This window comes from Caloenas nicobarica, chromosome 2 (genome assembly GCF_036013445.1).
Source record: "Caloenas nicobarica isolate bCalNic1 chromosome 2, bCalNic1.hap1, whole genome shotgun sequence".
Lineage (NCBI taxonomy): Eukaryota > Metazoa > Chordata > Aves > Columbiformes > Columbidae > Caloenas > Caloenas nicobarica.
The window spans coordinates 74068163-74095925 of NC_088246.1; the positions used below are offsets into that span (position 1 = coordinate 74068163).

General features: G+C 40.9%; 2 protein-coding genes across 2 annotated transcripts in view; one reads left to right on the forward strand and one right to left on the reverse strand.

Annotated features, from left to right (window-relative positions):
- On the forward strand, window positions 1–26377 carry TXNDC5 (thioredoxin domain containing 5). Its single transcript, XM_065627710.1, has 10 exons — window positions 1–286; window positions 5557–5706; window positions 8398–8503; window positions 9790–9886; window positions 12153–12268; window positions 14484–14570; window positions 17501–17641; window positions 20572–20654; window positions 23921–24050; window positions 24646–26377. The coding sequence occupies exons 1-10, from the start codon at window positions 69–71 to the stop codon at window positions 24766–24768; spliced, it is 1251 nt and encodes a 416-aa protein (XP_065483782.1). The 5' UTR covers window positions 1–68; the 3' UTR covers window positions 24769–26377.
- The window catches only part of BMP6 (bone morphogenetic protein 6), a 93454-nt gene continuing 91798 nt past the window's right edge, over window positions 26108–27763 (reverse strand). The window contains exon 7 of the mRNA XM_065627709.1: window positions 26108–27709. Coding sequence (XP_065483781.1) covers window positions 27560–27709 — 150 coding nt within the window. The 3' untranslated portion in view covers window positions 26108–27559. The remainder of the gene's footprint in view (window positions 27710–27763) is intronic.

Here is a 27763-nt window from a genome sequence, read left to right on the forward strand (position 1 = left end):
AGCGGGGAGGGAGGCGGCAGCAGCCGCAGCCGCCCGGCGCTTTGGCCGCTCGCTCTCTGGGCGCCGCGATGGCTTCGCTCCGCTCCGGCCCGGCCTGGTGGCGCCTTCTCTCCTTGGCCGTGTTCGGCCCCGTCCTCTGCGGCCGGGCCGAGCCGGAGCCGGGCCCGGGCTCGGACGCGGGCCCGGCGGCGGAGGCGGACCCGCACGGGCGGCACCTCTACAGCGCGGAGATGCTGCGGCACGGCGCCGCCGCCGCCCCCCACTTCGTCATGTTCTTCGCCCCGTGGTGGGTATCCGGAGCGGCGGAGCGCAGCCCGGCACGGCCCGGCCCGGCCCGGCCCGCCGCGCACTCCTGCCCGCCTCTTCCCCCGTTGACGTGGCGGCGGGAGGCGGCCGGGCCAGGCCGGGACGGCGGCGCGGGGGAAAATCGAGGTCGCGCCGCCCTGAGTGCCAACAGCCCGGGCGCCTTCCCCGCGGGCGGCAGCGGGGAACACGCGTTGAGCGGCAGCCGGGGGCTGCGGAGCGCCGGGCCGGGGAGGGAGGGCTGGAGCCTCGCGTGTGCCCGGCCCGGGCCTCCGCGGCCGTGCGGGCCCTGTCGGGGGTTTCAGCCGGCCCGGGCCCACCGGCGGTGGCCGCACCTTCCTCGAGGGCCCGCGGCAGCGCGGTGCGTCGGCACCCGGAGCGGCCCCGCGGGCGTGGGCACCCGGCGGTGTCCCCCGCGTGGGGCCTGCGGGTGTAGCCGATCCGCCGGGCGGTGAGGGGGCGAGCGGGGGCTGGAGGGGTCCCTGGCAGCTCTCCTTGGCCCTCCCCGGGCTCCTCAAAGAGACTGAGAGTGTGCGGCCCCTGTGTATGGCAACAGTTGCAATTTGGTGACCGTGGCTTGCCCTGTGCCCCTCAGTCTCTCAGCTGTTTTCATTGCAGAAGTTACGTCCTCGTTGCAATCACGAAATTTAAAGAGAAATTTGCAGTGGGAGCGGTATAACAGTAGTGCTGTGTCCCCAAGGCCACAGGTAGCTGTAGCAGAGCTGTACGGTTCTTAGATTTGCAAGAGAGCTACTGGGCATTTGTCCTGGACCGATATGTTTGACACAAGAATAGTTGACAAGAATGGGAGAACAAGGCTTTGCTGGATGTTACAGCTGTCAAGAGGACAGTGCTTCTCATCTTTGGGCCTTTCTAGTGGTTGTTCATATTCTTTTTCCTTCATCTCTTGCCCTACCCATTTTTATCTGACTTACTGACGTCCAGTAGAGGTTATTGGGAGTTTTGTTAGAGCTGGTTGTTTGGGTTTTGGTTTTGTTCTGTTTTTTCAGATTTAGATAAAATAAAGTTTAGGAACAATGTGCAAAAGTTATGTTTTGATCCTGGGTTATCCGTTGGTACACGGTGCCATTGAGGAATAAGTGAGTCAGGATGCTCTTTGAAATCAACAGCAGAAAAGCATTTCCTTTCAAAACTGAGGAACTGCTACTTTTTTTGTAATTAACATTGGCTTGTTTATGCCATGTGAAAACGCTAAGCAAAAGCTTGAAAGAGCAGATGTGTGCCTCTGTTCTTTGAAGACCACAAAAGTGGTGAGTTGCTGGTGAAGGACTGTTGCCTGAGAGTGCTGTAAGGCCTAAGAAATGCCCGTGCAGAGCAGGAGTGCTTCTGCTCTGTTCTGTTTTCAGGTGATAATATCTGGGTCTGCCCAAGCTTTGACTGACTGTTCCACAGGCATCCCTAAAACCGGATGAGCTTTCATCTTGGCGCAGTCTTTCTAGGACACCCTGTGCTAAATGGGCCATTGCAGAGTCCAGCGTATGGTGGACACCTTCAGCGTGCATCAAAGAGATTGCTGGCCTTGTGAACCTGGACCATGCTGTGCCCTTGGGAGGACTATGGATCTCTGCCCAACTTGAACATGAGGGAGCTGCATCATTTCCCAGCCTTGTTGTGGCTTCTCTGGATGTTCCTCTCACCTTTAGCAGACCCCCTCCAGATCTCCGAGGCTTGGCTTCAGGGCCCTTGGTCTGGACTCCTGGCTCCTGACAGGCACCCACAGGCCCAGGTTTTGGGTCCACGGGGAAGAGAAGGACAAAGGGAACATCCGTATGCTTGAGAGAGGTGCTTAGACATACCAGTGGTTTTATCGTCAGTGGGATCAGGCAGCAACCTGACATCCCCAGAGTCTATATTAGAGCCTCTTGACCTATTCCTAGGTGATGTTAATGTGCTAATCTCCTAATGCTTCTCACAGAGGCATGTGTTTTGGCACTGCTCCTTGCGGTAAGAAGAGAGAAGCCCAGCAAACAACCCAATGTTCAGCTAGGATTGTCTTTCAGATTGCTGTGGATGCTGCTAATGTTGCGTTGTCAATGCTACCAGTAAGAGCTGGGTGAGACAGAGCTGATGTAACTCTTGTCTTTGGATTCTTGGAACAAATGTTGCTGAGGGCCTCACTCCCAGACAGCAGGGGTACACATCAGGTCCTACATTTGTTTCGAAAATTGTGAGCTACTCCAAGAAGAGAGCATTCCAAGCAATTTGCATTCAGATGTCTAAAGTTTTCAATCATCAGGCTGTCCTCCTTCATAGCTACACTTGACAAGGGACAGAATCATGAGCAGGTTATTTTCTTGATGCCACTAGATATTCTTAAGATGTTGGCCATGCCAGTTGTGTGTCTACAGAGGAATGAGATTCCCCTGGTTCCTTAGTTGGAAGGAATCTCAAATGAGTAGTTTCGTTGTATTATTTTGACCATTACAGATCTTTTCAACAAATGTGGTCTCGGTAAATCTCTGGAAGTCCACTGAGCTGAAGCAGGCTCGATTACCAGACTTTGTTGCTGTTGAATTGAATGCTGTTGACTGGATTTTACATTGGTTGGATTATTTTGTCTGGAGCGAGACTGATCCCGTGCTGCTTATACCATTATACCTGTCTGTCTCAGGGTCTACTTTTAATTGGGTAGTCATTTGTGCTATATATTTCTGTGGAGCTGTCCTTGCTAGCTGCAGAGCTCAAGCTCTGCTGGTGGCCTCCAGAAATGTCTGCGTTCCTCACTGACTGCAGAGGGCTTATTGGTAACTGTAGTTTTGACATACATGGTCCTTATGTACTTTACATCTCCTCTTGTCATAGCCCAGGAAATCCGCCATTCAGTTTTGCAGGTGAGAAGTGCTGATGCTGTGTGAGGAGTACTGACCTGTCAGCGGGAGGTAGAGCAGCTGGTTACTCTACAGATGCCACCACAGCAAAATAAGCTCCAGGCGTGAGCACTTGTGGCACACGGTTGCTCAGAATTAAAATGGGCAACCAGTCTGCAAACTCTTACAAATAAAGTCCTTTCACCCCATACCTCCTGATCTTAGTGGTGTACAAGAAGCATTTGGCGTTTTGTTTTTTTCTTTTCTGAAGGTTGGATCCTTCCTGTGGCCATGTTAGTTTCTTTTGGATTTTCGTTTACGTTTGTAAACAGAGATTATGAATGCTTGCACCTTCCTAGCCCCTGTAGGGAAGGAAGAGCAGGACTTCTCATTGACACAGAGGTCTCCACTGTTTCCAGTGGTAGAACTGACAGCTCCTTCTGTAGCCCCACTGGTGTAATGTGGAGTGGTAGCAACGAAAGACTGTGTAGGTACATGGGGCTAAGAGGGACGTGTGATGCTGCGTGGTTTTGCTCTCTGTATTTTTGACTTCTCTGGTTTTATATATCCTGCAGCTACAACTGATGAATTTCAGAAAAAGTATTTTGGGGATTGTCTTGTATTTCCTTCAGTGTAATACTGAATTTTTTTGAAAACCAGGAATGACTAAGTAGTTGATTACTGATTCAGATACGAGCATTTTTCTTGCTTCATTTTCAATTTTAGCTCATATAGACTGAAGAAGGAGGGGAAAAGGGTACTTTGTGTATAGCAGAAATCACGGTGTTAAATATAGACAAGGCTTCTGTGCTTAAAAACCAGCAGGTTAATTCCTTGAGATTGCCTTACCTAGTTTTCCGTGCTCTGTTCTTTAACACCAGTCAGTATTCATTCAGTGTTTAAAATCCCTGCAACTGGGAAGGGACGAGGGAATCCTCCTCTTAATTCAAAGTCCATGAATGAGTTGACTATGGAGGGGCTTCAGTCTGAAGTTAAATATTTAAGGAATATTTAATTTTAGTAATAACACATTGCATCCCTTCATCGTGACAATTCAGAATGAGATCATATGGGAGGTCATGTTCCCCCACATAGTAGGAGTATGTGTGACCCACTGCGTCTGACTGCAACAGAACCTTATTAAGGTCGGAAGACATTCTTTCTCTTAAAGTAAATCTCAAGGTAATTTTTTTGGTCTTAATTATGGCAGGATACCTGGAAAGGTGTGAATCCATGCAGCTTTTCTACAAGTGGACTCAAAACCGATTGTATAAGTGAAACTGTTTTACATGGGTGCAACTTTCTCCAAAGTCCTAATGATGTTATAATTGTTACTTACAAAGCAGACTGTTTAGGTCATGTCAAGGGCAATAACAGCATTCATGCTGTCAGGTTGAGAATGTTTCCTGTTAATCCAATTATGTATTTTTAGATACCTTGGAGGGTTGGCAAAAGCAGCCACTAAAGAGAAATGAAAATCCATTCCTTAAATTTTTTTGTTGTAGTTACAGGACTAGGGTATTGCTATAATGACTTGTAAGACTAGGAAAGCAATGAGAAGAACAATAGCCATTTTCTGCTTTTGAGGAGCTGCTATTATAGCAACTGCTGGTTTTCTGTGTATATGCAGATATAATTACCCTGTTTCCCTGAAAATAAGATAGGGTCTTATATATTTTTGCTCCAAAACTTATTACTTTTTTACATGGATAGCTGCCTGGGCACTATTTAAATGGACTCTTTTTTTTCATGAACTGTAACTAGGGCTCATTTTTGGAGTAGAGCTTATATTTCGAGCATCCTCAAAAATCCTGAAAAATGATGCTAGGGCTTATTTTCGGGGTAGGTCTTATTTTCGGGAAAACAGGGTAGTTTATGCTGTGCTGCTTGGGCAAAGTATGTTATGGGAGGATTTTGAGAAACCTTGTTCAGAAATCAGTCCTGATGTGCTTCATGACTTGCAGTTATAATTCCTTTGATGCACACAAGTAAGTGGCTTTACAAAGAGGCAAGAAACCGTTATCTTCTCATCTGCTGCTAAAATATACAGTATTGTGGAATCTTAGAGCAGAAAGAAAGCTAGACAGCCTTGCAGGATTTTTCTAGAAAGCTGGAAGCCTGAGAGTGCTTTTCTTCATAGCCTCACTAAGTTCAGGGGGTGTTCAGTAAGCTTTGTAACATAAGAGGATAGTAGCAAGAAGTTCTCATCTCGACAATTTTTACATGAGATGTGTTTGCAGCATCCTACAATTAATAGTATTCACTGTTGCTTAATGTAACAGTGCTTGAGTATGGAAGATTTCTGACTTAACTGTTTTAAAATTTATCAAAATCTCTGACCATTCTGTGTATGACTTTTCCATAGATTCATTCCCCTCTAAACATGAGCAACTCTTAAGCAAATATATTGTTCCTTCTGTCACAGGTGTGGACACTGTCAGCGTCTCCAACCAACTTGGAATGATTTGGGAGATAAATACAACAACATGGAAAACCCACAGGTCTACGTTGTTAAAGTGGATTGTACTACAGATACTCCGCTGTGCTCTGAATTTGGCGTCCGAGGATACCCTACGTAAGTATAAAAGGATGTCTGGTTCTATTTCTTTCTTCTGTAGTTTTCCATGATCCTCCGCCCATTTGTTGAAGCTAAGTTCTAAGCTATGCTTTTTGATGGGTTTCTTGGTAGCCCTTTGGACCTCTTTTAAGCCTTCATTAAGCCTTTGGACCTTCATTTTAAGCCTTCTTACCGTGTTGCCGAGTATCATGTGATACATACTACTCTTACTGTTTATTTTTTTTTAAAGAAACTGGTTTATGTCTTGGAAGATGGCTGTGTTTAACTGAAGTCTAGAATTGTCCTTTTCTCTGAGAGTACCTGTTTCTCAAGTAACAGTACATTATGCAGCTGTGATATGCATGACAGAGCTGGTCTCTGGTAACAGTACTTTTAAAAAATAACTTGTCACAGGTTCATCAGTACGCTGCACCATTCATAATTTATGTATAGGTGATGTCTTACCTTTTTGAGTGCACTTGGTGCTCATAAAATGATTAATAGTATCAGTACAGCAGTGGTGATGTACATATTTTTCTAGGTAATTTTGCTTGTATTGATCTAGGAGAAATTCATTAGGAGTTTAAGGTTGTTAAACTTATCCTGTTATAAAGGATACATGCCTTACTACCTCAGCTTTGGTAGGCAGAACATGATCTAGAGTATCTATGAGACGTCAGTCTGGGTAGTGCTCTTGAGTTAGATACACACGCTCCCTTTTTAGCTACCAAAAAGGAGTAAAGGCTTTTTTTTTCACTTATGTCTTCATTAAAGCTTCTTGCAAAAATGGACAGAATCATTTCAACTGCTTTACTAATTACTCATCTTAGTGTGAATAAGTGAAGAATGCAATCATCTGTAGCCCTTCCACAGCCTGTATTTTTCAGTTTCCTTCCCTTTGCTCACTTTGTGCAGCATTACCGCTGACCCCAGCAACAGCCTGAACTTGAGATATGCTCCTGGCTGCACCCGCTTTGACGCAGCTGAGTGCAACTGAGTAGAAGTTGAGAGTTATAAATAGTAAAGTCCTCGTTGAAATAGGAATTGTCCTTAAGGGCAGTTTGTGGCTTAGTTCTACTAGAAACACCAAGAAACTATGAATATTACTACTCTATTTTAATATCCCCAGAAGTGAACATCTGTTGCCTTTGCATATTTGAATAGATTATATTGGGGCGCTGTTCCTTGTAAAATAGAAAGAGTGACAGAGATTTTGAATAAAAAAAAAATTAATGAACATGTAATTGCTCTTTTTTGTTCCCCCACCTCTTTAAGGTCATAGTTACTGCTTGCTTTCATCTACTTGAAAAGTAGAAATGATAAGGCAGTCATCTGCTAGTTATAGAAGTATAGAGATGAAGGGGAATTAATAATATCGTCTTCCTTTCTGAGTCAGTTTTTAGCCAGCCTGTTTTTAAACACTTCCAGCAAGGGAGATTTCACAGCTTCCTCAGGCACAGAGGGATTGTTACAAGTCCAGGATGTGCTGGTCCCTGCTCTGCTTTTCCAAACAGCCATCAAAGGAAAGGCTGCATCCCCTTTCCGTCCCCCTGAGAGTAAAAGGGGCTGAACTAGAGAAAACTTATGCTCATTTGAAGAAAATAAAGGTGCAGATGGCTTTTTAAGTTCATAACATTTTTTTTTCTGATTCCTCTTCAAAAGTATTGCCATGAGGTGTACTTTAGATGTTCTTCTGTTTCGTTTTTCTTGTTACCTTCTTCTTACAAAATTGCTTTTTTTTTTTAATTTCAAAAAATTTTTACTTGCCATCATCACAAGGAACATTCAAGAACACCTTAAATAGAAAACACAGTGGGAGCTCCCATCTCTTTTGAATGTATTTGTATTATGTGTTTTTTCAATACTTTCATATGTTCATTTTTTCCAACTGTGGAACAAGAAGAAAGAGAAAAACATTTCAAGAAAAAGCAGTACAAAATGACAGCTTGGCAAGGGGAACTGAGGGCCGGGTGACAGTAGTAATTGAAACTCTGATTTGCTTTAAAAAATAAGACTACATCGGAAGTCAGTGTTGTCCCCTTTCAATTTTAACTTAAATATTTAATAATAGAAGCTTTGGGTAGATCATGGAAACATTTTGATAACAATTATTAAGTGTTATAATCATGAAAGTCTTGAATCCCTACAAGCAGTCACTTATCTCCTTGTCCTCTTGACTTGTTTCAGGATGTTTTTGATCAGTTTAATACCACATGAACAGTCCTACATTCCAAGAGCAGTCAGGGAAGGAAATGTGAGAAAGAAATTCCTGGGAAAATAAGCATTGGATATTTTTCCTTTGATGGTGGAGAGGAGTGAACAAACAAAATTGATGTTTTTTTAGAAACTGAAATAGGATTCATAGGCATAATGAATGAATAACTTTAGAACTGAATGCTGCAATGTTTTATTTGCTCTTGCTTGTTGCTGAAAGTAATATTAGGCTATGTTGATTTTTAAAATGGTATTTATTTTTCCTGTTTTTAAAATCTCCTTTAAAAGCTTACATGGGAATGGAGAAATGTCCTAAATTCTAGCTATAACCCTTTAAGTTGAGGCAGAGAGGCCTGATGCTGATATTAATAGTCAAGGAGCTGCTGCTGCAGCCTGAGCCGCATTGCTGTGGATTAGCAAAGTGTGTCAGCTTCCCGAGAATGTTTCCTGTGTGAAACTTTTTGCCTCACTCTTTTCTACATTTTGATTCTTCAGCCTAAAGCTGCTTAAACCAGGACAAGAACCTCTGAAATACCAAGGCCCCAGGGACTTCCAGACACTGGAAAACTGGATGTTGGAGAAACTAAATGAGAAGCCATCTGTAAGTGAAAAGGAAATAAGAAAAGGAAATATTCTTTTCTGCAGACTTGCTTAGCTGTCATTTCTGTAGTTTAGGTTTCATTTTCCAGGAGGAAGTCTGCTCCAGAGAATAAAATTCAGGTGACAATAACAGTATGGAACAGCTTCCACATAAGTCAGAACAGTAATTAAAACCGTCATCCTGTGACCTGCCCTTTGTTTCCTGCATTTAAAACTACAGTACATAATGCAGTTTTTAATGTTTAGCATTTTGACATTTTAAGATACAATTCTTAGTGTCAATTCAGTTGACACCTATAGGTGATAATGTTTCTAGAATACAAAAAGCGATTTAGCTATAATATGTTATAAATTGCATTTGCATTGGGCTTAACGCCCAAGGATGCCATCTTTAGCTCAGTTATTATCTGATAATGTTGTAGCCTAAAGAAAGGATTTAAAATAATTGGTTAGGTTAAGGTAAGCTAATACCAACACTAGGAAAACCCTTGACTTTAGGAGTAGCACTTACATATAGTAGCCAAACCTTGCCTGAAATTAAATTAGTGATTGCTGTTTCTAATCAAGATAAAGCCTTAATGTTTGCTGAACCACAGTTAGAATGTGATTATATTTAAACAAATGCAGTATTTTTAATAATTAAACATCAAATGCTAAACTATTTTAAGAAATGTACTTTGAGGTTCTTAAAATTCTTTCTAGCTCCGACCCTGGTAAGTAGTCACTTGCTTTTGCTGAAGTGCCAGTGGGTTTGCTGCAAGTTATATCTATAAAGTGTTTGCCCTTTTCCCATTGTTGCTGCCTTCATGGAGCAATTAGGTTCCTCCTTCTGGCATTAGAGGAGCAGAAAATAGCTTTTTCACTAGCTATCTTTAAATAGCCCAAAGACCACCGAACTGGTGCGATGGCAGATGTGGCTGATGTGTCATGCTGTGGAGAAACGATTATGTAATCTAAGCGTGTTAATATATGGTGATGTGATGAACGCCATAGCAATTACTGTGCTCTGTGACTATACTACAGCGCAGTGAAAGACACTGTTATTCCAGTGACCCAGAGAGTGCTTTTTGGTGTGGTAGTCTTTTTCACATTTTGCTTTCAAGTCAAGTACTTGTTTCTTAGGAAACATTAGATACCTAAGTTGAGCTAAATAAGGACATTGCTTTGGGAATTTAAAATTTCGGAGTGCAGGGTTCACAACACTACGGCGGAGTGGTGTGATACAGGAACCAAATATTGTGTATTTACTGTACAAGACAAATAAAAGTTCATTTTTCTCATGAACAGGATCCAGAATCTGATGTGGAACCACCAAAAGCCCCTGAACCTAAGCAGGGAATGTATGAACTCTCAGCAGACAACTTCAAGATGCACATAGCAGAAGGTAACTGGTTTGTGTTTTTTTTCATAAGCAAGAGGTACTTGCTTACAGAGACATCAGTAGTGGGAAGTCTGCAACAGAATGTTAGTTTTCAAGGTACCCTTTTCCCACTTATATTTTGCAGTAATAGCTGGTGAAAGAGGATGAAACTACAGACCGTGTAGAAGTGCAGTAGTTGAATTACATATTGCGCACCATGAGAAAGTTTTAAGAATTGCACTCCACTCAGAAGGCAGCCAAGTTAAGGCCTCTAATCCCATGGAAGAAGCCAGCGGGGCTTGCTCAACCAAACTGGCAGAGTCTTGCCACTTGCTCTGTGTTTTTGCAAGCCCCATTTCCTCTTTCCCTAGGGCCTGGCTTGTTCTTACTCGCAGGCTACTTTTCTAGATAAATATAATCCACCTGTTTCCTCCTTACTGCCCCCATCCCACTCCACTCTGGTCCCTTATTTGATATTGTTTAGCTTCCTTCCCTCAGAATTTCATGTGAGCAAAACACTTTGTCTCAGTTTGACTGTTTTTAAAAAATATTTCCTCTGGAAGCTTTAAAATTAATGCCACGGGTGATACCTAACATGGGACATTTCTCCCCCCACATGATGGGTTTTTTAGAGAATGAGCAAGAGCTTACAATACAAACTTTGGGCTGCCATAACAACAGATGATACTACCACCTCAATCTGTTTTCCTAAAATCAAACACCAGATTAAATTATCGTAGATCCTAGAGCTTCATAAAGTAACTGTTAACTGATGAGAAATATTTTCAAGTGTAAAAGAGCATTTTGTGCAGCTAACTTAAAACTTCCCAGCCTGTGTGGCTTAACACAGATTTACAGAAAAAAATCTTCATGGATTCTTCTCTAAGACATAAGGGAGATGCTAAGCATTAAATAACTTCACAGTCTGAGAAGACAGTTCAGTGTATGTGTAAACATTTTAATATTTTTATTGTAATAGTTTTATTATATATCCATTGGCATTCACAGAGGAGACATTCTCGTGGTTGTATCCAATGGTAAAGCTGTTGTCCTCTCTGACTTCAGTTACAAGAAGTTCAGTGCTTAAATTTAGCAGGAGATTTAGCAGTTCAGCTAGAAGATTGATTTTTGTTCTTAAAAAGTCTACTTTTTGGGTGCATTTTTATTGCAATTTTATTTTTTTTTCTACTGGGGAGGAGAGTATATCACAGTATGTGGTACAGAACAACTGATTTTGACTAGATGTTCTTATTCATTCATGAGAAATTTCAGTTTGCAGTTTACTTAACCAAAGCAAAGCACATCAATTAGCTTAGAAGTATTCCTTGTGCAGAACTGGCAAGTTAGAGTATACTGCTATTGCAGTTTACATTTCCTGCTTATTTTGTGATGTCTTTCCTCTGACCTCTTTTTGTGAACAAGCCCTCAAACTAGAAATGAATTCTAGTAATATCTGCCCCAAAGCAATCTTCAAAGGATTATGAATAATTCTGTTAAAAAGAGATTTTCTCCAGTTGCTGGTGTTTTCCTTTACATTAACTTGATTTTTTTCCTTGTTTTAATTAAGTTTATTTTAATTTTTTATTAACAGAGCTTTGCCTTGTGTGCAAAAGCATGCAGCATCTTGAGTTAATAGTCACCTTAATTGAAGGAAATTACATATTCTGGTACTCTGCACCTAACATTATACTTTAAACATTAGTAGGAGATAGTACAGAGATGCACCTCTCTATAAAACACTACAAAAATCTACTAAAGGCAGCATTTTCTGAATAGTTGACATGAAAATACAAAGTCCAGGGCAGAAAAAGGAGAAGGAAAGCTGAACAAAAATATTTAGGTAGTTCAGGTATTTCATGCAGTGGTGTTTCCTAAGAAATACTTAAGTTGAAATCTAAAACTTCCTTTCATTTATGCTGTTACAAATCCCTGTTCCTTGGTGGTTCTTTCTGCTCTGTAATAGGGCAAGTGATTGATATGGTAGAATTAGACATTGTCCCAAATGGTTAGGTTGAAAACGTCAGTTTTAATGTCTCATTTGTTGGCTTGAGGTTCTGAAGCTGTTTGGATTTTCAGGGAAACTGGCAACACTGTGAGACTGCATACAGCACTGAAAACCTAATTGCTGAAGTATTCTGTCCTGGCCTTTGATTCACTGTGTTTCCTATCTTTAACTCAGGAAATACCACGATAAATTTGCAGTCTGAGATTAGTACCTAGTCTTTAATTGCAGCCAGATTCATTCCAAATGAGTTAAATATTTTTTCTTTTTTTTCCTTTGACTTAAAAGGTAATCACTTTATCAAATTCTTTGCCCCTTGGTGTGGTCATTGCAAGGCTTTGGCCCCAACCTGGGAACAGCTGGCTCAAGCTTTTGAGCATTCGGAAACTGTCAAGATTGGCAAGGTAGGTGAAGTGTTCTTAGTTTGAAAATGTGTTTTGTATGAATGGATGTTTCAGCCAAATGTCATGCTTGTCGTGCTGTGATTTGCAAATAACAATTGTTTTGCTTGTCACTTCTGAAATCCTTTTATAGTCATAGTTTCTATTTTAATTTTGAGATGGTTGTTTTCTCACACATACATAGTTGACAGGACTCCCTCATTTTAAGCAAGGACTTGTTAGAAACACAGCTAGCTCCCTGTGTTTCAGAGGGAGCTGGGAGTAAGCCTAATAGTTAAAATACATGGAATAATATTTTGAGATTTGTTTTTTATTATGCTTCCCCTCTGTCAGAACTTTATAGACTTCAGTGTTTATTTTGAGTGGGAAAGTGACTTCTAATTTGCTATTTACAGCATTGGATTCTATTTAGCAAGTTTCAGAACTACAGAGCTCTTTATGATGAATTATTTCTCTCCTCCTCTCCTCCTTCTTCTCCCCCCACAGAACTTTCTAAAGGTTTCAGAGGGCCTTCTGCCTTAAAAACTGATATGTTGTCCTGCTTTACTATTTCCCTTAGGGTTGATAACCAGATTCTGTGGTGTATTTACCATGAGAATTTGTTACTTGTACATGGAGTGACTTCTTTGCAGAGGTATGGAAGTGGTCTGGCAATTGCAGTTACTGGCTTTATTTGCTGACCCATACTTAAGTCCAGGTGGCTCAAGAAGTGAATCCCTCTCTATTTGCCAGTGGTGGAAAACTGACTGGGCTCAACTTCCATATCCTTAAGCTTTCAGAGTGGATCCACTGATCTGAAGGGCTGCGTTGACAGTTTGTGGTGTTGTCAGTCCCACAGAGGGGCAAAATCCCAGCCATCTCCCCTGCCTCTGCCCCCATGGCGCTTTCAGCTGTGACTAGGGGTGATGAGCTTGACTTCTTTTTTTTAATTATTATTTTTATTTTTAATGCTTTGAAAATCTGCTAATTCAGATATGCGGTAGATGTGCAGAGCAGGTCAGCATGGCTGAAGTTTAGAGAAGACATACCATTTTGACACCCGGTGGATATAAAATTAGATTCCCTCTGAGAATAAGATATCAGAGGCTATTACTCCTTTGACAGTGTCTTTACCAAATGTTGCATCTGCTGATTTATTTTTTGAGAACCTGGAATGCTTGCTGTCTGATAAAATCATTGCTTAGCTTAAGTATCTTGAGAAGTTACCATTCTGGGTTACCCAGAGAAAAATAAACAAAAAATTTCCAAAATTTCTGTTTATTCAGTTGTCTGTCATGTTTTCACTGTTACTGATAGTTGCTATTTAATAAAGCCACTAAGAATTGTCTCCATGCCTAGTCAATTTTGTGTAACTGTATACCTCATGAAACTATTTGAAATATGTCATGGCTAAGATTGTAAGTCTGTAAGTAAACAGGAAACACAACGGTTTCTAAGAAGGTTGAACCACAACTTTCATGTAAACTGGGGGAATAGCGTCCTAGCAATAATACCTACTGGCAGGATTCTCTTTAATTGCTAGAATTGATCTTCAGTGGTCTGGGGCAAAGTGTTTCTAATGCAAAATTCTAAATCCAAGTGCTGTGTGGAGCAAAGTCTTCAATGCTTAAGTTATCTTTTTTCCCCCCCCGCCTCTTTTTCATCTGCTTCAAAAAAGATTATAAACTGGTAACTTTACAGATTAGTTATGACATATTAGAATTGAATGTTTCTATGCACTTGGAACTTCCCTTGGAGCAAAGTTAACTTGCTAGGTGTTGACGTGTCTTCTGAAGTCTTTAAAGAGCCTTCTGAAAAATGGATGAGCCAATATATCTTCATTTTAAAGCTCTCTCACATTAGTGTTTTGTGTCTTCCTGTCCATGTGGTCTTTTTATTCACTGAGAATACCAACTACTTGTTTTAATTGGAATATTTAATTATGTCTTCATTGTTCTTTGTAACTGTTACTACATCCTTCTATCCATACCTCCCTCCCCAATCCCTTAAAAAAAAAAAAAAAAGGCAAACATGCACACAACCTCCTAATTATACAACCAAACCACTATTTGGAAAGCAGACATAATTGTTCTCAAGACAGTACTTGGTACTGAGTTTTGCCAAGCCATGCATTGCTAGTTCCTGTATTTTTCTGAGATTTTAAACATAAGGGAAGCTATGATACCTGTTTTATATTTGTTTTATGCACTGAATGGTTTATATTTTTTTCAAAATGCAGGTTGACTGTACCCAGCATTATGAAGTCTGCTCTGAAACCCAAGTTCGTGGCTACCCCACACTCCTTTGGTTTAGGAATGGTGAAAAGGTGAGTCTGCAAGCTCAGCAAAAGACTAGACCATTTTTTTCTAAACAATACTTGGACTATGTTTGCATTCTGGGAAAAAAAAAGACCAAGTGGGCATACAGGAAAGTCTCCTTGTGAGATGAAAGGATGTTGGAGGTTCAGTCTGGTACTGGGAGAGCTATCCTTCATCCACAGATAAAAGTTAGAGCTTTTTGCTCTTTGTGCTTTGCAAATAACCAGTATGATGTTCAAAAATCTGTAAGTAGTATCTTCAATTAATGCTACTGTGTAAGGGAATTCTGGGGATACTTTATCTTAAGACCTTACCTCCTATGGAATACAAAAACATAGATGAAATAATTTTTAAAAACCCCTTATATTTCGCAATGTGTATCAGAAGGTTCTCATCTGTTAAGTTCTGCCTATCTGCTGAGTGATGGCTGAGTGACACAGATTTTCCTTTTTATAAATCTGAACGCTTCTTATGACACTGTGATTGAGAGTCCTGTGGGCCCAATTGACATTTTTCCTTGTAGCAAGTCAAAGAATTTCAATATTCTGAAGTTAGGGGAAGTAAAATATTTATAAATACCATATATGTTAACAGCAGCAAATAAACATATTATAAATAGTAGTGTTACTTGTCATACGTTTCACACTTTCAAGTTAAATTAAATGTATGAAATGGATATTAAAAATAGGTCTGCCAGCAGGGAACCCAGGACTTCTCTTTCAGCTCTTACTCACTAAGTTTTGGGGTGGTGGTGGTTTTTTTTCCCCATTCTTCTTGCATTCTTTTTTGAACATCCAGAGTATCAGAGATGAAAGTTTTGCTACTCAGTACAGTTTAGTGGCTGTTGCTTGTGGCAGTTTTCTGGCCCTCTAAGGAGAAAGTGGCCGTAAGTACCTACCAGTGCACGTGAGGTTTGGTATAAGCACCCCTATAAGATCAGACACTCCAGGGAATTTAAATGAAGTAGCACCTGGATTTTTGAATCCCGACCTGGTTGATATGGGAAATACATGGCCTTGTTATAGCTGGAGCAGCTGTGCCTGGCACACGTCAGAAGCAGAACTGGAAGCTGAGGGAGCAAGTCAGACAAGGTATCACATCCAAGGTTAGAGGTGTTTTCAGTTAGTTAAACTTTGGTCTGTATGGAGTGTGAGTTTGAAGAATGGAAAGTGTTCTGCTGTTTCTCCAGAATGGTTTTCCAGCTGCTTTATTTTTCAGATAGCCACAGATGGCAAGATACCTTGCCAGAACTGTACTGTGTTGATCTAGAAAAGTTAGCTGTGTTTTTTCTTGACAAGCCAGATCACTTTTTTTTTTTGACCCTTTATAATTATAGAAGTTTGAGTTGCTCAGATTTATTTGAATCGAGTGTGGTGAAAGAAAAAGCCGGATCGCTGTGGTTGTATTTGGTAAAGCTGAAACTCAGCCATTAGTCTGAACAACATATTCCTGTTGACATCAAACTGGCTTTTCTTCATTGGCAGTTTGGTATTCCCTGGTGGCGTACTGCCACCAGAATCACATCTTCCTTTGTGGGCTAATACAATATATTTAAACAAAACACAAAACAACCCCAACAACTTTCCAATAATCTGACGCAGAAATTCCTGGAAGTCTCTCTGGCTGTTACTGTACTGTTTAGTAAGGAGGGGAGGAGGAGAACGGCTTCAGCTGTCCAGCATTGTTGTCTGTCATGCCATCATCCCCTTTGTCATAACTGAAGTCTGGCATCACAGAATCCCTCTTGGTTAGATGCAGCAGAAACCCTGGGAGGAACGAACGGGCACTGGCCTCGCCCTGCTGAAATGGAGACAAAAAAGCAGGTACAGGCTTCTTGCATCATCTTAGATTAATTCCTCTGTGATTTAGATCCAGTGTGGGGAAGTTGGCTAGTTCCAAATAACATTATCCATGATAAAAGAAGGCAAATGTGTAAAAAGAGTTCCAAAGATACAGGAAATAGTTGCAGAAGTGTCTGTTCTTTCTTCCAGCGTATGGAAGATCGTATGCTGTTTCTTGAAGAGTCATTCCTCATCTGAGAGAGGAGATACATCTTGTAGCCCACACATCATGGGACTGAAACTTGAGAGTTTCATTCAAAATGGATGTGTAGTGTCTCAAAGAGATTATGTCTCTTTTGAACAGGAAAATTAGTGCTAATTTTTGCAGAGAGCGCTGAGGGCAATCATGCAAGAACCAGTTTGGAGATGGCTGACAGGCGATTTGAGACTAGAAACTGCTCAGAGATGTTCTCACTTCTTGTTCTCTAGAGTTGTTAAAGTACCTGAGATACAGGGAAGCATCTAAGGCAAACTGTGGCTTCTTGAAGATCTGGCTAGTCGAGAGTCGTACATGCAGGTTCAAAAATGTGACTTAACTTTGGTCAGTGTGGTGCTGTTGGAGTTGCCTGGTCCGCAGCAGACAGCGGTTGTCTCTTGCTTGTGGGTGAACTGAGGCACCCAGAGAGCGCTGCCTCACTCTTTGGGTTTTCTGAGGGTGTGCGACAAGTGTGTGGGCCAGAGGAGCGACAGTGTAGTTCAAGTGACATAGGTGACATGCAAGTCTGTCTTTCAGTCCTGTCAAAACACTGGACAGAGCTCTCATGGTAACAGAGACCATTGCCAAACAGTGATGGGTATTTTAGTGCTCCTTGCCATAGCTTTAGGCTCGGAAAAAGAAAAGCTTCTGAAGTTTGCTTCTACATTTCTAAAGTACCTTTCATTTCAAGGAAATTTTAGATTGTTCGCTTTTGATACAGAAGAATCTATGGCAAATCCTGAAGACGTGGAGTGAATGGAATGCCGTGGAGAAGTTTGACTATATAATCATATTTATTATAAATAAGCTTACACTTGGCAATCTTATGTTTTTCTGGTAATTATCTATTTGCCAGATTAACTGCATATACACACTTGTGCAAACTATTTGATAATTGCAGGGTGACCAGTACAAAGGGAAGAGGGACTTCGATTCCTTAAAGGAATATGTGGATTCCCAACTACAGAGCTCAGGGAAAGAGCCCCCAGCAGACAAACCTGCCGAAGCCCCACAGCCACCCGCAGAACCCACCCCTGTTGAGGTAAGTGCTCCTGCGCTCCCCAGCGGAGTTAAAAGTGGTCAAACTATTCCAGCAGCCTGAGTCTTCCATGTGTTTCTCTCTTTGATAGCTTGAGAATGTAAACTGAACCAACCACTTCTCTGGTTATTCTTTTTTAGTAATTAATGAGTGGAATCAGACCTTAAATCCAAGTGATACTTTTACTAACCCAAAGAATTGGAGAAGGAAAAAAAAATCTAGCTTTTTTTTTAATGGTTGCAATAAGTTGTTTAGATAGAGCAGCACTAATAACAGTCTTTTTTGGTCTGTGGAACTCCTGGCACCTCAATCTCTATGACGGCGTATTTCATCGCTATGGAGATGAACATTTCTTGCAAGATTCTCACTTGAACCCAGGAGGATGGTGCACGCTGCTTAGCCCCTAAAAAAAGCCGGTGTCCTATACTTATGGATTATCTGCAGATACAACAAACAAGCAAAGGTTATGAAGACTGACCTAAATGTGGCATGGTAATGTGTCCTGTAACAAGGAAACTCCTCAGGTTTGAAAGCTAATTCTAATCCTGGTTGTAGGAGCTACAGGGGTTACGAATGTTGCCAAGGAATTGACAGGAGTAACTTTATCACCTTTGCATAGTTGTACTTCATGTCATTTAGTTTTCTGTCTTTTTTTAATCACTTTGGCATTTCATCTGCTATTTTTCTTGTAGCTGACTATAAAATTGGTGAGGTTGAGAAATTAGGGGTGGTTTTCAAGCATACTTTTACATGAAATGTGGAAAACATACTTCCGCCTAGAAGAAAAGGGATAGTGATTTACACTCCCTTGTGATGTTGAATGAACTTACGTAATTAAAAAGCATCAATATTATTAATATAAATACAGTTTATATGCAGCTTGTCACAGGAGCATATTGCCTTTCCCAGTTGACTTTTCCAGCAACATTACTCATCTAGCATAAAGTGGCTTACCAAACATTATAGACAACATAGATTTGCAATTTTCATACCCTTGGTTTTTTTTAATTGACCTCATATTTGGAAGATCCTAACGAGCTGGTGTAAGTACAATGAAGAAAGCAATTAATTGTTTATTTTTATAGAAATAACACAAACCACATGTGATGCAAATTCCCACTTATGCCTTGCATGCACCAGCACAAGTACAAACAAGAAAGGATTGTGCAGGGATATTTTGCCAAATAATAGACACAGTGTAGGACTCAACTTGTCTTTGCAACTTTACATCACAGCTTTGGATGCCACCATTTCTTGGTTGCTTATCTTCAGACACCTTGGTTCTGGTTTTGTTTTTGTGAGTTTTGAAACAAGAGGCTGGCCCACATAGCCAGCAAACACTGACTGCATTTGCCCACAGCCAGTACCATAGGCAGCAAAAGCAATGCGTTCCAACTTCAAATTTGTGTCCCTGCCTGGATTCTCCCAGCTCTTACACGGGCCAGGTAGTTGCCAGCCCTTTCACAGACACTGTATTTTATGTCTGTGAGGCTTCTTTCCTGGCAGACATCGTTAAAATTAACTCAAAAATGATCCAAATGGGTTAAGGTAGAGTGACTAGCAGATGCTCAGATTATGTGATTGCATAAGATGTCTTTTCTTAAGAAACCAAGCCTAAAATTGAGCTGCCTGATATTAAACTTATTTTTGTGGTTATATACTTCACATTGCTATTCCAATAGTAATCTACAGATATTTAAAATGTGTTTTACTATGTGGATCGTGGGGAGGATATTGTTTATGGGGTTTTCAGATTTCGTATCTTAGATTATAAATGATGTTTGGAACATCTGGTTTGGATATTCATTTAGGAAATTCAGAATAGAAGAATACATGTTTAATGCCCTTCTTTTCTTCATTTAATTCTTTGTAATTAATAATTAGAAAGTATAATTTCTAAATAATTCTTTAGAGGTAATAACACTTCAACCTAATGAAATAACTTAATTTCAAGAACTAACAGTTATTTACAAAATGTTTAAAGGTGCAGGATAAATTGTCATTTCAAGTTTATTGTGTGCACACACACGTGCAAGTGCTTCATAAATCTCTTTCAGAGTTTAAAGTATAATGGGTAATACTGCTAGTTGCACTCTTTTCCTTTTGCTTCCATTTGAATTTGAAGCTTTTATAGGCGTGTGATTTATTTATTTACTTTTAGTCCCTCCCATGCTTATGGGTTTCACACAAAAAAATGGAGTTCGTTACGGTTTTGTGTTCTCACGTGAGATCTTGTGCAAGCAATGTGTTGTCCTCCCATCCCTCCTGTGCCATTGCTCCCATATCCCCTTGAGAGGCAAATAATGTGTTTCTGGTAACAGTTTTTTCTGTGCATGCAACACCGGGGTACAGCAGAGGGAGAAGAGCTGTCAAGACATCACTAGTGTGCCTTAAATACCTCATTAAACTCTCAGGTGGCCATTCTGTGCTTTAAGCCAACACCTCTCATGGTTGTTCCTTGAAACTTTTGCATGACAGTGTATTAAAATGAAGGCAATTTTTTCCAACAACTAAAAATTTGGATACAGGCAAATCCCCTGAAAATAGAGATGTTTTGTTTCTCTGATTATGGATGAGATTCTGCACGAAATATGCATTTCTCTGCTGCATCTTTATATAGAATGTCCTGAGTTGGAAGGGACCCACAAGGATCATCGAGTCCAACTCCTGTCCCTGCACAGGACAACCCCACAGTTCACATCATGTGTCTGAGAGCGTTGCCCTGTCTCTTCCTAAATACTGTCAGGCTTGGAGCCTCTCTAGGAGTGGAAAGCAGCTGAAGGGTGGAAGCGAGGTGTGCTGCTGCTACTCTTGTTTACATCATCAATAATACTATCTTTTCCAGTTTGAATTTCCCTTTCAGGTAGCTAAAAGCTTGTTTGGCTAATGTTATCTATACAAAAAGTTTTGACTCTTTCTTTTTTTATGAACAGGCTGCAGTGCTCTCTCTCTCTGAAAAAGACTTCGATGCAACCATTGCTAGGGGGATCACCTTTATTAAATTCTTTGCTCCATGGTAAGAAGTCTGTACCTGTTCTTGTTCAGGTTTACTGCTGGTCTGAGCTGTCCGTGCATTAGTTGCTGTAGGTCTTTGAGTTGTATGTAGTACGGTATTTGTTGTCTGGATCTAAAATGTGAATTAACTGAGGAATGTGTGTGTGGGCAAGAGTTAGAGCAAAAATAGCTCAATCTGTTTTAAGCTTTTTTGGGATCCCTCTCTTTGGAAGGGCTGACAGAAGCTTTACTATGTCAGCCCCAGGCAATGCTGGGGAACAGGGACAGTGAAGTTGTCTTTGCTGGCTCAGCTTGTTCCTATCCCTTGATTAGGGCCAGGTGAGGTGAGCGTATCACCAGTGTTGGGAAAGGAGAGCGTGCTGGCCTTTGTGTCCTCTCCTGCCACAACGAGCCTCTCTTGGAAGTCTCACTGGAGCATCTGGGAACTGGTGCAGGCTGTAGAGCTATGGATAATTGGCCATTTCTCTTCAAATAGCTGACAAAAAACTAATTTGCCCAAGTGGCAATTTTGAGATGTTCTTAAAATAGTATATTCCATGTCATATGTTCCAATAGTGACCCAAGGTAGAAATGTCCAATGCAGATGGTGTAGGTGTAGAGACCTGCTCCGGCAGGGGGATTGGACTAGATGATCTTTTGAGGTCCCTTCCAATCCCTAACATTCTGTGATTCTGGGAAAGCACTGGGGAAGAAAACGTAATGTCCTGTCTTCAGTCTGCCATCACTGGCATAGGCTGCAGTGCCTGGGACCTGAGCTGGTGTAACACCTCAGCATCACAAACTCATAAAACAAATATTTTCCCCCTTTTCTTAACTGTTTCCTTTCTGAGACCAAAAAAAAGTTTTACCTTTCTCTTTCTGGTTTATAGGCTTCATCTTATTTGTGCCTGGATCGAATTTGATGGAACTTGCATGCCATCTTTCTCATCCATTGCCCAGTCTCTTACCCAATAGAAGGAAGCCTAGCATAGGGGGAGATTAAAATTAAACTGTATTTCACTGTGTGAAAGATAACCCATCTCTGATTTCATCGCTGGTCACCCCAATAATGCAGTATATAAAATATAAAAAGATCTTTTGTTTGTGGTGGTAAAAGGTCATCATTACAAAGCAACACAAGAAAATGCAACCAATATTTAAATGTGCTCAGGAGTATCAAAATATTGCAGCTTAACTTTGACAGTAGGCATGAATATGTTTCTTATTGTAGGCAAGAAGTACCAGGGAAAGTTTCATTTTACATAATCTCAATGATGCAGTCTTTTCCAGTGTTGTCACCCTTCCTACTGCAGTCTGGTTTGCTGCTTGAGAGACACTTCTGTGATCTCTTATGTCTGAAAGACCTGCTTTTGGATGTGGGCAAGAATCTGCCACCACTGTGTTAAGAAATACCCTGCCCATGCACACATCCTCCTTCATGTTTACTGCTCTTTCTTCACTCCCTTTATCCTCTCTGTGCACCGTGAGGGACTGAGATTGAATCTGTGCCTGTGCTGCTATTGTGCCTCCAGCAGAACCAGCTGGTAAATTCAATTTACAGCTGTGCACAAAGCAGCTTCTAGTCTTGTTGGCACATGTAGATGTTCATTATCTAAGAAACTTTTTCCGGAAAAGTTTGAGGTAAAGAAATGCTCCCTTTTTAATTAACTTCTTGTAATAATACTGCACGTTAACCATCTCCTCATCTTGTGAGATTCTAATGGGGTGCTGTTGGATCTCAGAGATATGATCAGTGTTGGATGACAGGCTGAGAAATGGTGGTTCAGGATGCAGAGTCAAGTTCTTAAACCAGTGTGTGCTCCCTGGCTGCAATGTTCAGAAAGCCACCGTTTAGGAAAATACTTCCTATATTTATGTAGCTGGTATCCTAGTTAGCTCTGAAAGTCAGGCTTGTGTATACAGTTGTAGTGCTCTGCATATAAATGACCCTTTTCTCTTCCAAGTGGATTAACTTATGTAGGGCTCAGCAAACACTATTATGTTGCTTGCTAGTTGTGTCTTTCAGTTAGTTTTGGATAAATATTGATGTTAACTTGCACAGTAAGCATAAAATCATCCTGTTCTAGTAGTTTTTATGCATGGTCAGAAATGCTTTTATACTGTCACTGTGTATTTAAAGACACACCGGCTTGCATTAAGAAAACTTTTGCTGAGACATCTTTCATTATTTTTGTAAATGCCCTGATCCAGCCTCAAGGCAATTGCGGGGCTGTTTTAATAACCCAGTTAAGGTGCAGCTGGGTTAGAACAGAATGAGCAATGCAGCTTTAAAGCCCAAACTGCTTTGTGAATTCTTGAAGGCAGTAAGAAGTTCAAGTTATGAACTTATCTAAGCCAAGTTCAAAATATAAACAAAATTACTACCTTACTATAGTTCCTGCCATTTTACAGTATCATTTTCTCTCTTGACACTAGTGTTTCATTGTGTGTGCTCTGTGGACCGCATTCTCACATTACTGTAGAGACATAAGGGAATAAAATAGAAACAGGCTTTTTTGTGTTATTGATGGTACAACCAGAATAATTCTCTATTTAATGCAAATTGGAATAAGGCCTGATCTGTATTTTTTTTGCCATCTACTAAGTTAAACTTATTGACTATCAAACAATTCCATTGTGGATCTACCTAAAAGTACAGCAGTAATGGTTAAACTTGAAAGTACCTTCAGTGAAAAAGTGCATTAAACTGCTGCGGTGTTTCACAAAAACAGAATCGGTGTCGACAAATACCTCTATTAAAATTGAGTTTCCAGTGTTGGGAGATGCCTTGTTGGTCAAGGAGGCCATTAGGAACTGGGAGAAATTTAACACAAAAATTAAAATCTCATTTAAATAATCAGTCTGTGTAGCTTTAGCATAACTGGCACATACTACCTGAAAACTTAATTTGTACTACAGACATTCTATGCCTTGCTTTTAACATTTGTTTCTTAGCAATCTCTTTTTTTTTTTTCATTTAAATATTCTCTGTGCTCGTCTTCACTTGGCTTCATATTCCTCTGCAGGGCAAAAACGTTAATGCACCGACATCCAGAATACCATTCCAGATGAGACTAATGAAGGCCAGAGACTACTTCAGTGCTCAGCTTACATAAAATCAGTGGTTTTCTTAGCTCATTTACTGACATAATAGTGCAAGGGAATTTGAGCGCCAAATCATTAGGGGATAGGAAAGGCAGCTAGTTAAACTTAAAGCTATTGCAGCAGGACAGTAGAGATAAACTGGAAGGTATATCTGCGAAACAGATCTCTCTCTTTTGTTTCTAGGTGTGGTCACTGTAAGAACTTGGCTCCAACTTGGGAGAACCTTGCCAAAGAGCAATTTCCAGGTTTGACTGATGTCAAAATAGCAGAAGTAGACTGCACTGTGGAACGTAACGTCTGCAACAGATTTTCTGTAAGTGTGAAAGATCTGAAATGACCGGGCTCGTATTGTGTACCAGATGTTAGAGGCTCCAGGGTGCAGCCGAGCCGGCTGCTGTGTTGTGAGCGCCTGGTGACAGCGCAGCTGTGTTCTCCGTGAGCCAAAAAAGGGGTAGTTCAGAATGGCACCTGGTGACACAGTTTCTTTCCTGGACTGTTTGTGCAGACTTGGTCATTCTCATTATTCGATAAAGCTGAATAAGTCCCTAATTTAAGAAGTCTCCCTCTGTGAAAGCACCAAAGCAGTCTCGTGGTAGCCAATGTAAAGTTCTGTTCCTAGAAAAAAGTATTTTGGCGCTGGTAGGCAGACAACCAAAGACAAGAGCTGGAGCTGCTGTTCCAGGAGCCCAGAGGAACACACATTATCCCTTTCATTTACAAATGTTCAGAAACTGCAGGTTGGCACTGGAAGTTCTGGCATGGTGTTTGAGTGTGGTTCTTTTAAATTAAAATGGCTTATTGTTTTAGAGGGGTTTGGTCAGATTTTTCAGTCGGGTAAATACAAGTGAAGGATACCAGTGAGTTCAGACATTAGTAACAAGTTTATTTTTTGTGTGTGTCTTTTGAAGGTTCGTGGTTATCCTACACTTCTGCTTTTCCGAGGTGGAAAGAAAGTCAGTGAACACAATGGAACGAGAGACCTTGAATCACTGCATAGCTTTGTCTTGCGTCAAGCAAGGGATGAATTGTAATAAAAGTCTGGATGCTCCGTCCCTGGCTGTCTTTGTACAGTAGCTGAGGGATTTCAGTCATTGCCGATTTTCAAGTAGTGTATTTGGGGTCAGGGGGGTGGGGATTTGGGCTTTTTTTAAATTTCTTTTTTAGGAAACTGAATGTACTATACATTGGTATCTTCCCTCTGTGTGTGTGTTAAAGACATGCTACCCTGTGTGTGAAGGAAAACTAACAAGTAGTTACTGTGCAAATTGAGAATATTTTAAGCACTGGTACTATTACTACATTTCTGTGTTCCCACAATGAAGTGTAAATGGTTTCCTTTGAGACTAAAATACATTAAGAAAACCAGCTTAAGGGCACCAGTAGAATATTTTTGTCTTCAGGTTAGATTTGCTTAAAAAGTAGTCCTCACAAAATGCCCACCATTACTAGAAAGGTAAAAGCTACAGCTGTGTTGAGTCACTTTGGCCTGTACAACTATACTTAAACCCTATTTGTCTTAATATAGCTGCTGCATAAGAAACAGAAAGTCACGGGAGGTTGGAAACACACACACACTTTTGGAAGATACCAAGCCACCATGAGCTGGTTGTTTCCTGTTAATCCTCTCAGTGTGGGAGGTCTAGCCATAATGAAAGTGATGGTACTGTAACATGTGCCTGAACATTACTAATGCCATAGTGTACATGTGTCAGGTGAATTTTCGTAGGCTGCTTCCATCCAGCTCCAGAGGAGCAACTCTGCTCTACTTCTATAGAGCCAAAGTGAAGAGGCGCTGTTGTAACTGCTCCGTTAACGTTAAGTGATCAGAGCTGATGACACGGGTTTCCTACCCTCGCCTGCATCCACGCTTTGTGCTGACCTGCTCCTTATTCAGAGTACTTAAACAACAAGTAATAGAATGTGGTTTGTTTTTTTTTTTTTTTTTTTTCATTCGGCTATCCTACAGTAGTGTAAAGTAGTTCCCCACTCTTCTTGAGCCTTAACTTTTTCCCAAGCTGCAAGTGTTGGTAAGTTTGAATGCTAGGATCAGGCACTCTGTGGTGCCTTGGGTGAGAATATGGATCTGTTCTTTGGTGCAGAAGCTGTTCCATGTTAGACATAACTAAAAGCCAAAGAATTTACGCTACAGAGACTGTGATGATACAAAGACAACAGCAAACCAAGGACTGATTCTGCCATCTCGTGTGCATAGAAACTCATGGAATGAGGATGACTACAGGCTGAGTAATCTGTTAAGATGCTGATTTTTGTCCATCATATGGAATAAGTTGGGTTTGTGTGGTTTTGGTGGTGTGTTTTTTTTTTTTTTAAAAAAGGCAAAACAGTAATGAATTTTTAAATCAGTGAATTTCTCCTGGTACTTCACTTCACTGTCTGTCCAGAACTTTTGATTCTGTTCAATTTAAAAATGTGCAAGGGTGAAAAAGCCACAGTGAAAGCTAAGTGTTGTACTGGCAGATGTATTAGATCAATGTATATACTTCTGCCTTAAAGGAAGCCTTTATTATCATGTTTTTAACAACTTTCTAGTGAAGCACAATCTCATGAGTTTCTTGTATAAAATCAAAGTGGTACAATTGTTTACGCTGAGATTTTTCTAAATAAAAACTTTTTTAAAAAGCAGTCTTTCTATAAATGATACAGCACAATGAATATACAGTGACAAGTGCAATAAATTATAGCTTGTATTTACAAGAAGCCTTTTAAATGCAAGAATTAGAGGTAAGTGCATTTAATACAAGTTTAATATTGATCAAAACAATTTGCAATTAGCTTCTGCTAGACAAACTGTTGCTACACTGTGAATGTATCCTTTATACCAGTTTGTTAGTTGCGTGAGTTGAAGGGAAGAGGTTGGCCAAAGACTTGCGTGTGTTGTTGAGATTCTGTCTTCCTGTAAATAAATTGTCCAGCTAGAGAATGAATGGCCCCTAACCTTTTAAGTCTGAATTACAGCTGTAGAAGCATCCTGACTTCCTTCATGGGCAAGTGGTAGTAGATGAGGCAGCTCCATGTGGGGAGTGGAAGGAAGTTGCATAAGAACAAGTGTAATTAAGTTCCATTGCTCAGTCAAATAGTAAACTGGAAAGACCAGCCAGGGTCTGTGTTCACACTAGTGTTTCTAACACAGGATGCAGCCTGGCCAGCTCATGCTTGCAGCATCAGACTTAAACTGTGCTTGGAGAATAAGAGAACAGAAACATTTGCTTTGGCACAATTTAAGATGCTTACCACCATGACAGATTTCAGGAGGAGATGAACAGTCTAGGTGAAGTAACTGGTCCTTCAAGACAAAAGGCAATTCCTAACCATAAGAATTTTATGTTATCTTGGACAACATGTATACTTTAAGTCTGAAGTACTACCACCACTTTCTTAGGCTTGCGCTCTCTCCCCTCATCTTCCCCCCAGAAAAAGAACTCACTTGTTTTGAGTGTTGGGTGCCTATCTGGTAAAGCTGCAGCATGCATCCAAGCAACTGCGAAGGCCACGCTGCTACGTGAGATTAAGACCGTCCCATTCAATACAAAGCATCTGTGGGCAGATTTCTGCTTTGTGCACGCTGGCTCGGCAGAGCTGAGCAGCCACCGTGGCCCAGGGTCAGTCTGTAACAAGTCCAGGGGCTTGCTCACGCCCCAGCATGTGGTCCCCACACCCCTTCCCTGCATGAGGCACATGCAGGGTGTTCCGAAAGGTGGTTGATCAATTATTTTTTTCTCCAAGGTCAGGTAGTTCATGAAAGCATGGACGGTAGGAGGGAAGTTCATGGTAGAATCACAGAGTCCGTGTGAAGACTGTTTGTCAGTGACATCCACATGCTCTGACTACCATATTCCTGTATTTCTTCAAGATTACGTTAGAATTATCATCAAAATAAAGAACAGATATGGCATTTAGTTTGGTAGGTGCACAGCATGGTTTGGGAACGTAATCAGGATTCATAAGATGAACCTGTTGCCAAAAAGAAAACACAATTGAGACAATGGTAATTTGTTTATAAATTCA

Coding starts and splice junctions, on each gene's coding strand:
- TXNDC5 (XM_065627710.1), top strand. CDS start 69: ATGGCTTCGCTCCGCTCCGGCCCGGCCTGGTGGCGCCTTCTCTCCTTG. Junction 5,707..8,397: donor GGCGTCCGAGGATACCCTAC/GTAAGTATAAAA, acceptor TTGATTCTTCAG/CCTAAAGCTGCTTAAACCAG. Junction 20,655..23,920: donor ATTAAATTCTTTGCTCCATG/GTAAGAAGTCTG, acceptor TTTTGTTTCTAG/GTGTGGTCACTGTAAGAACT.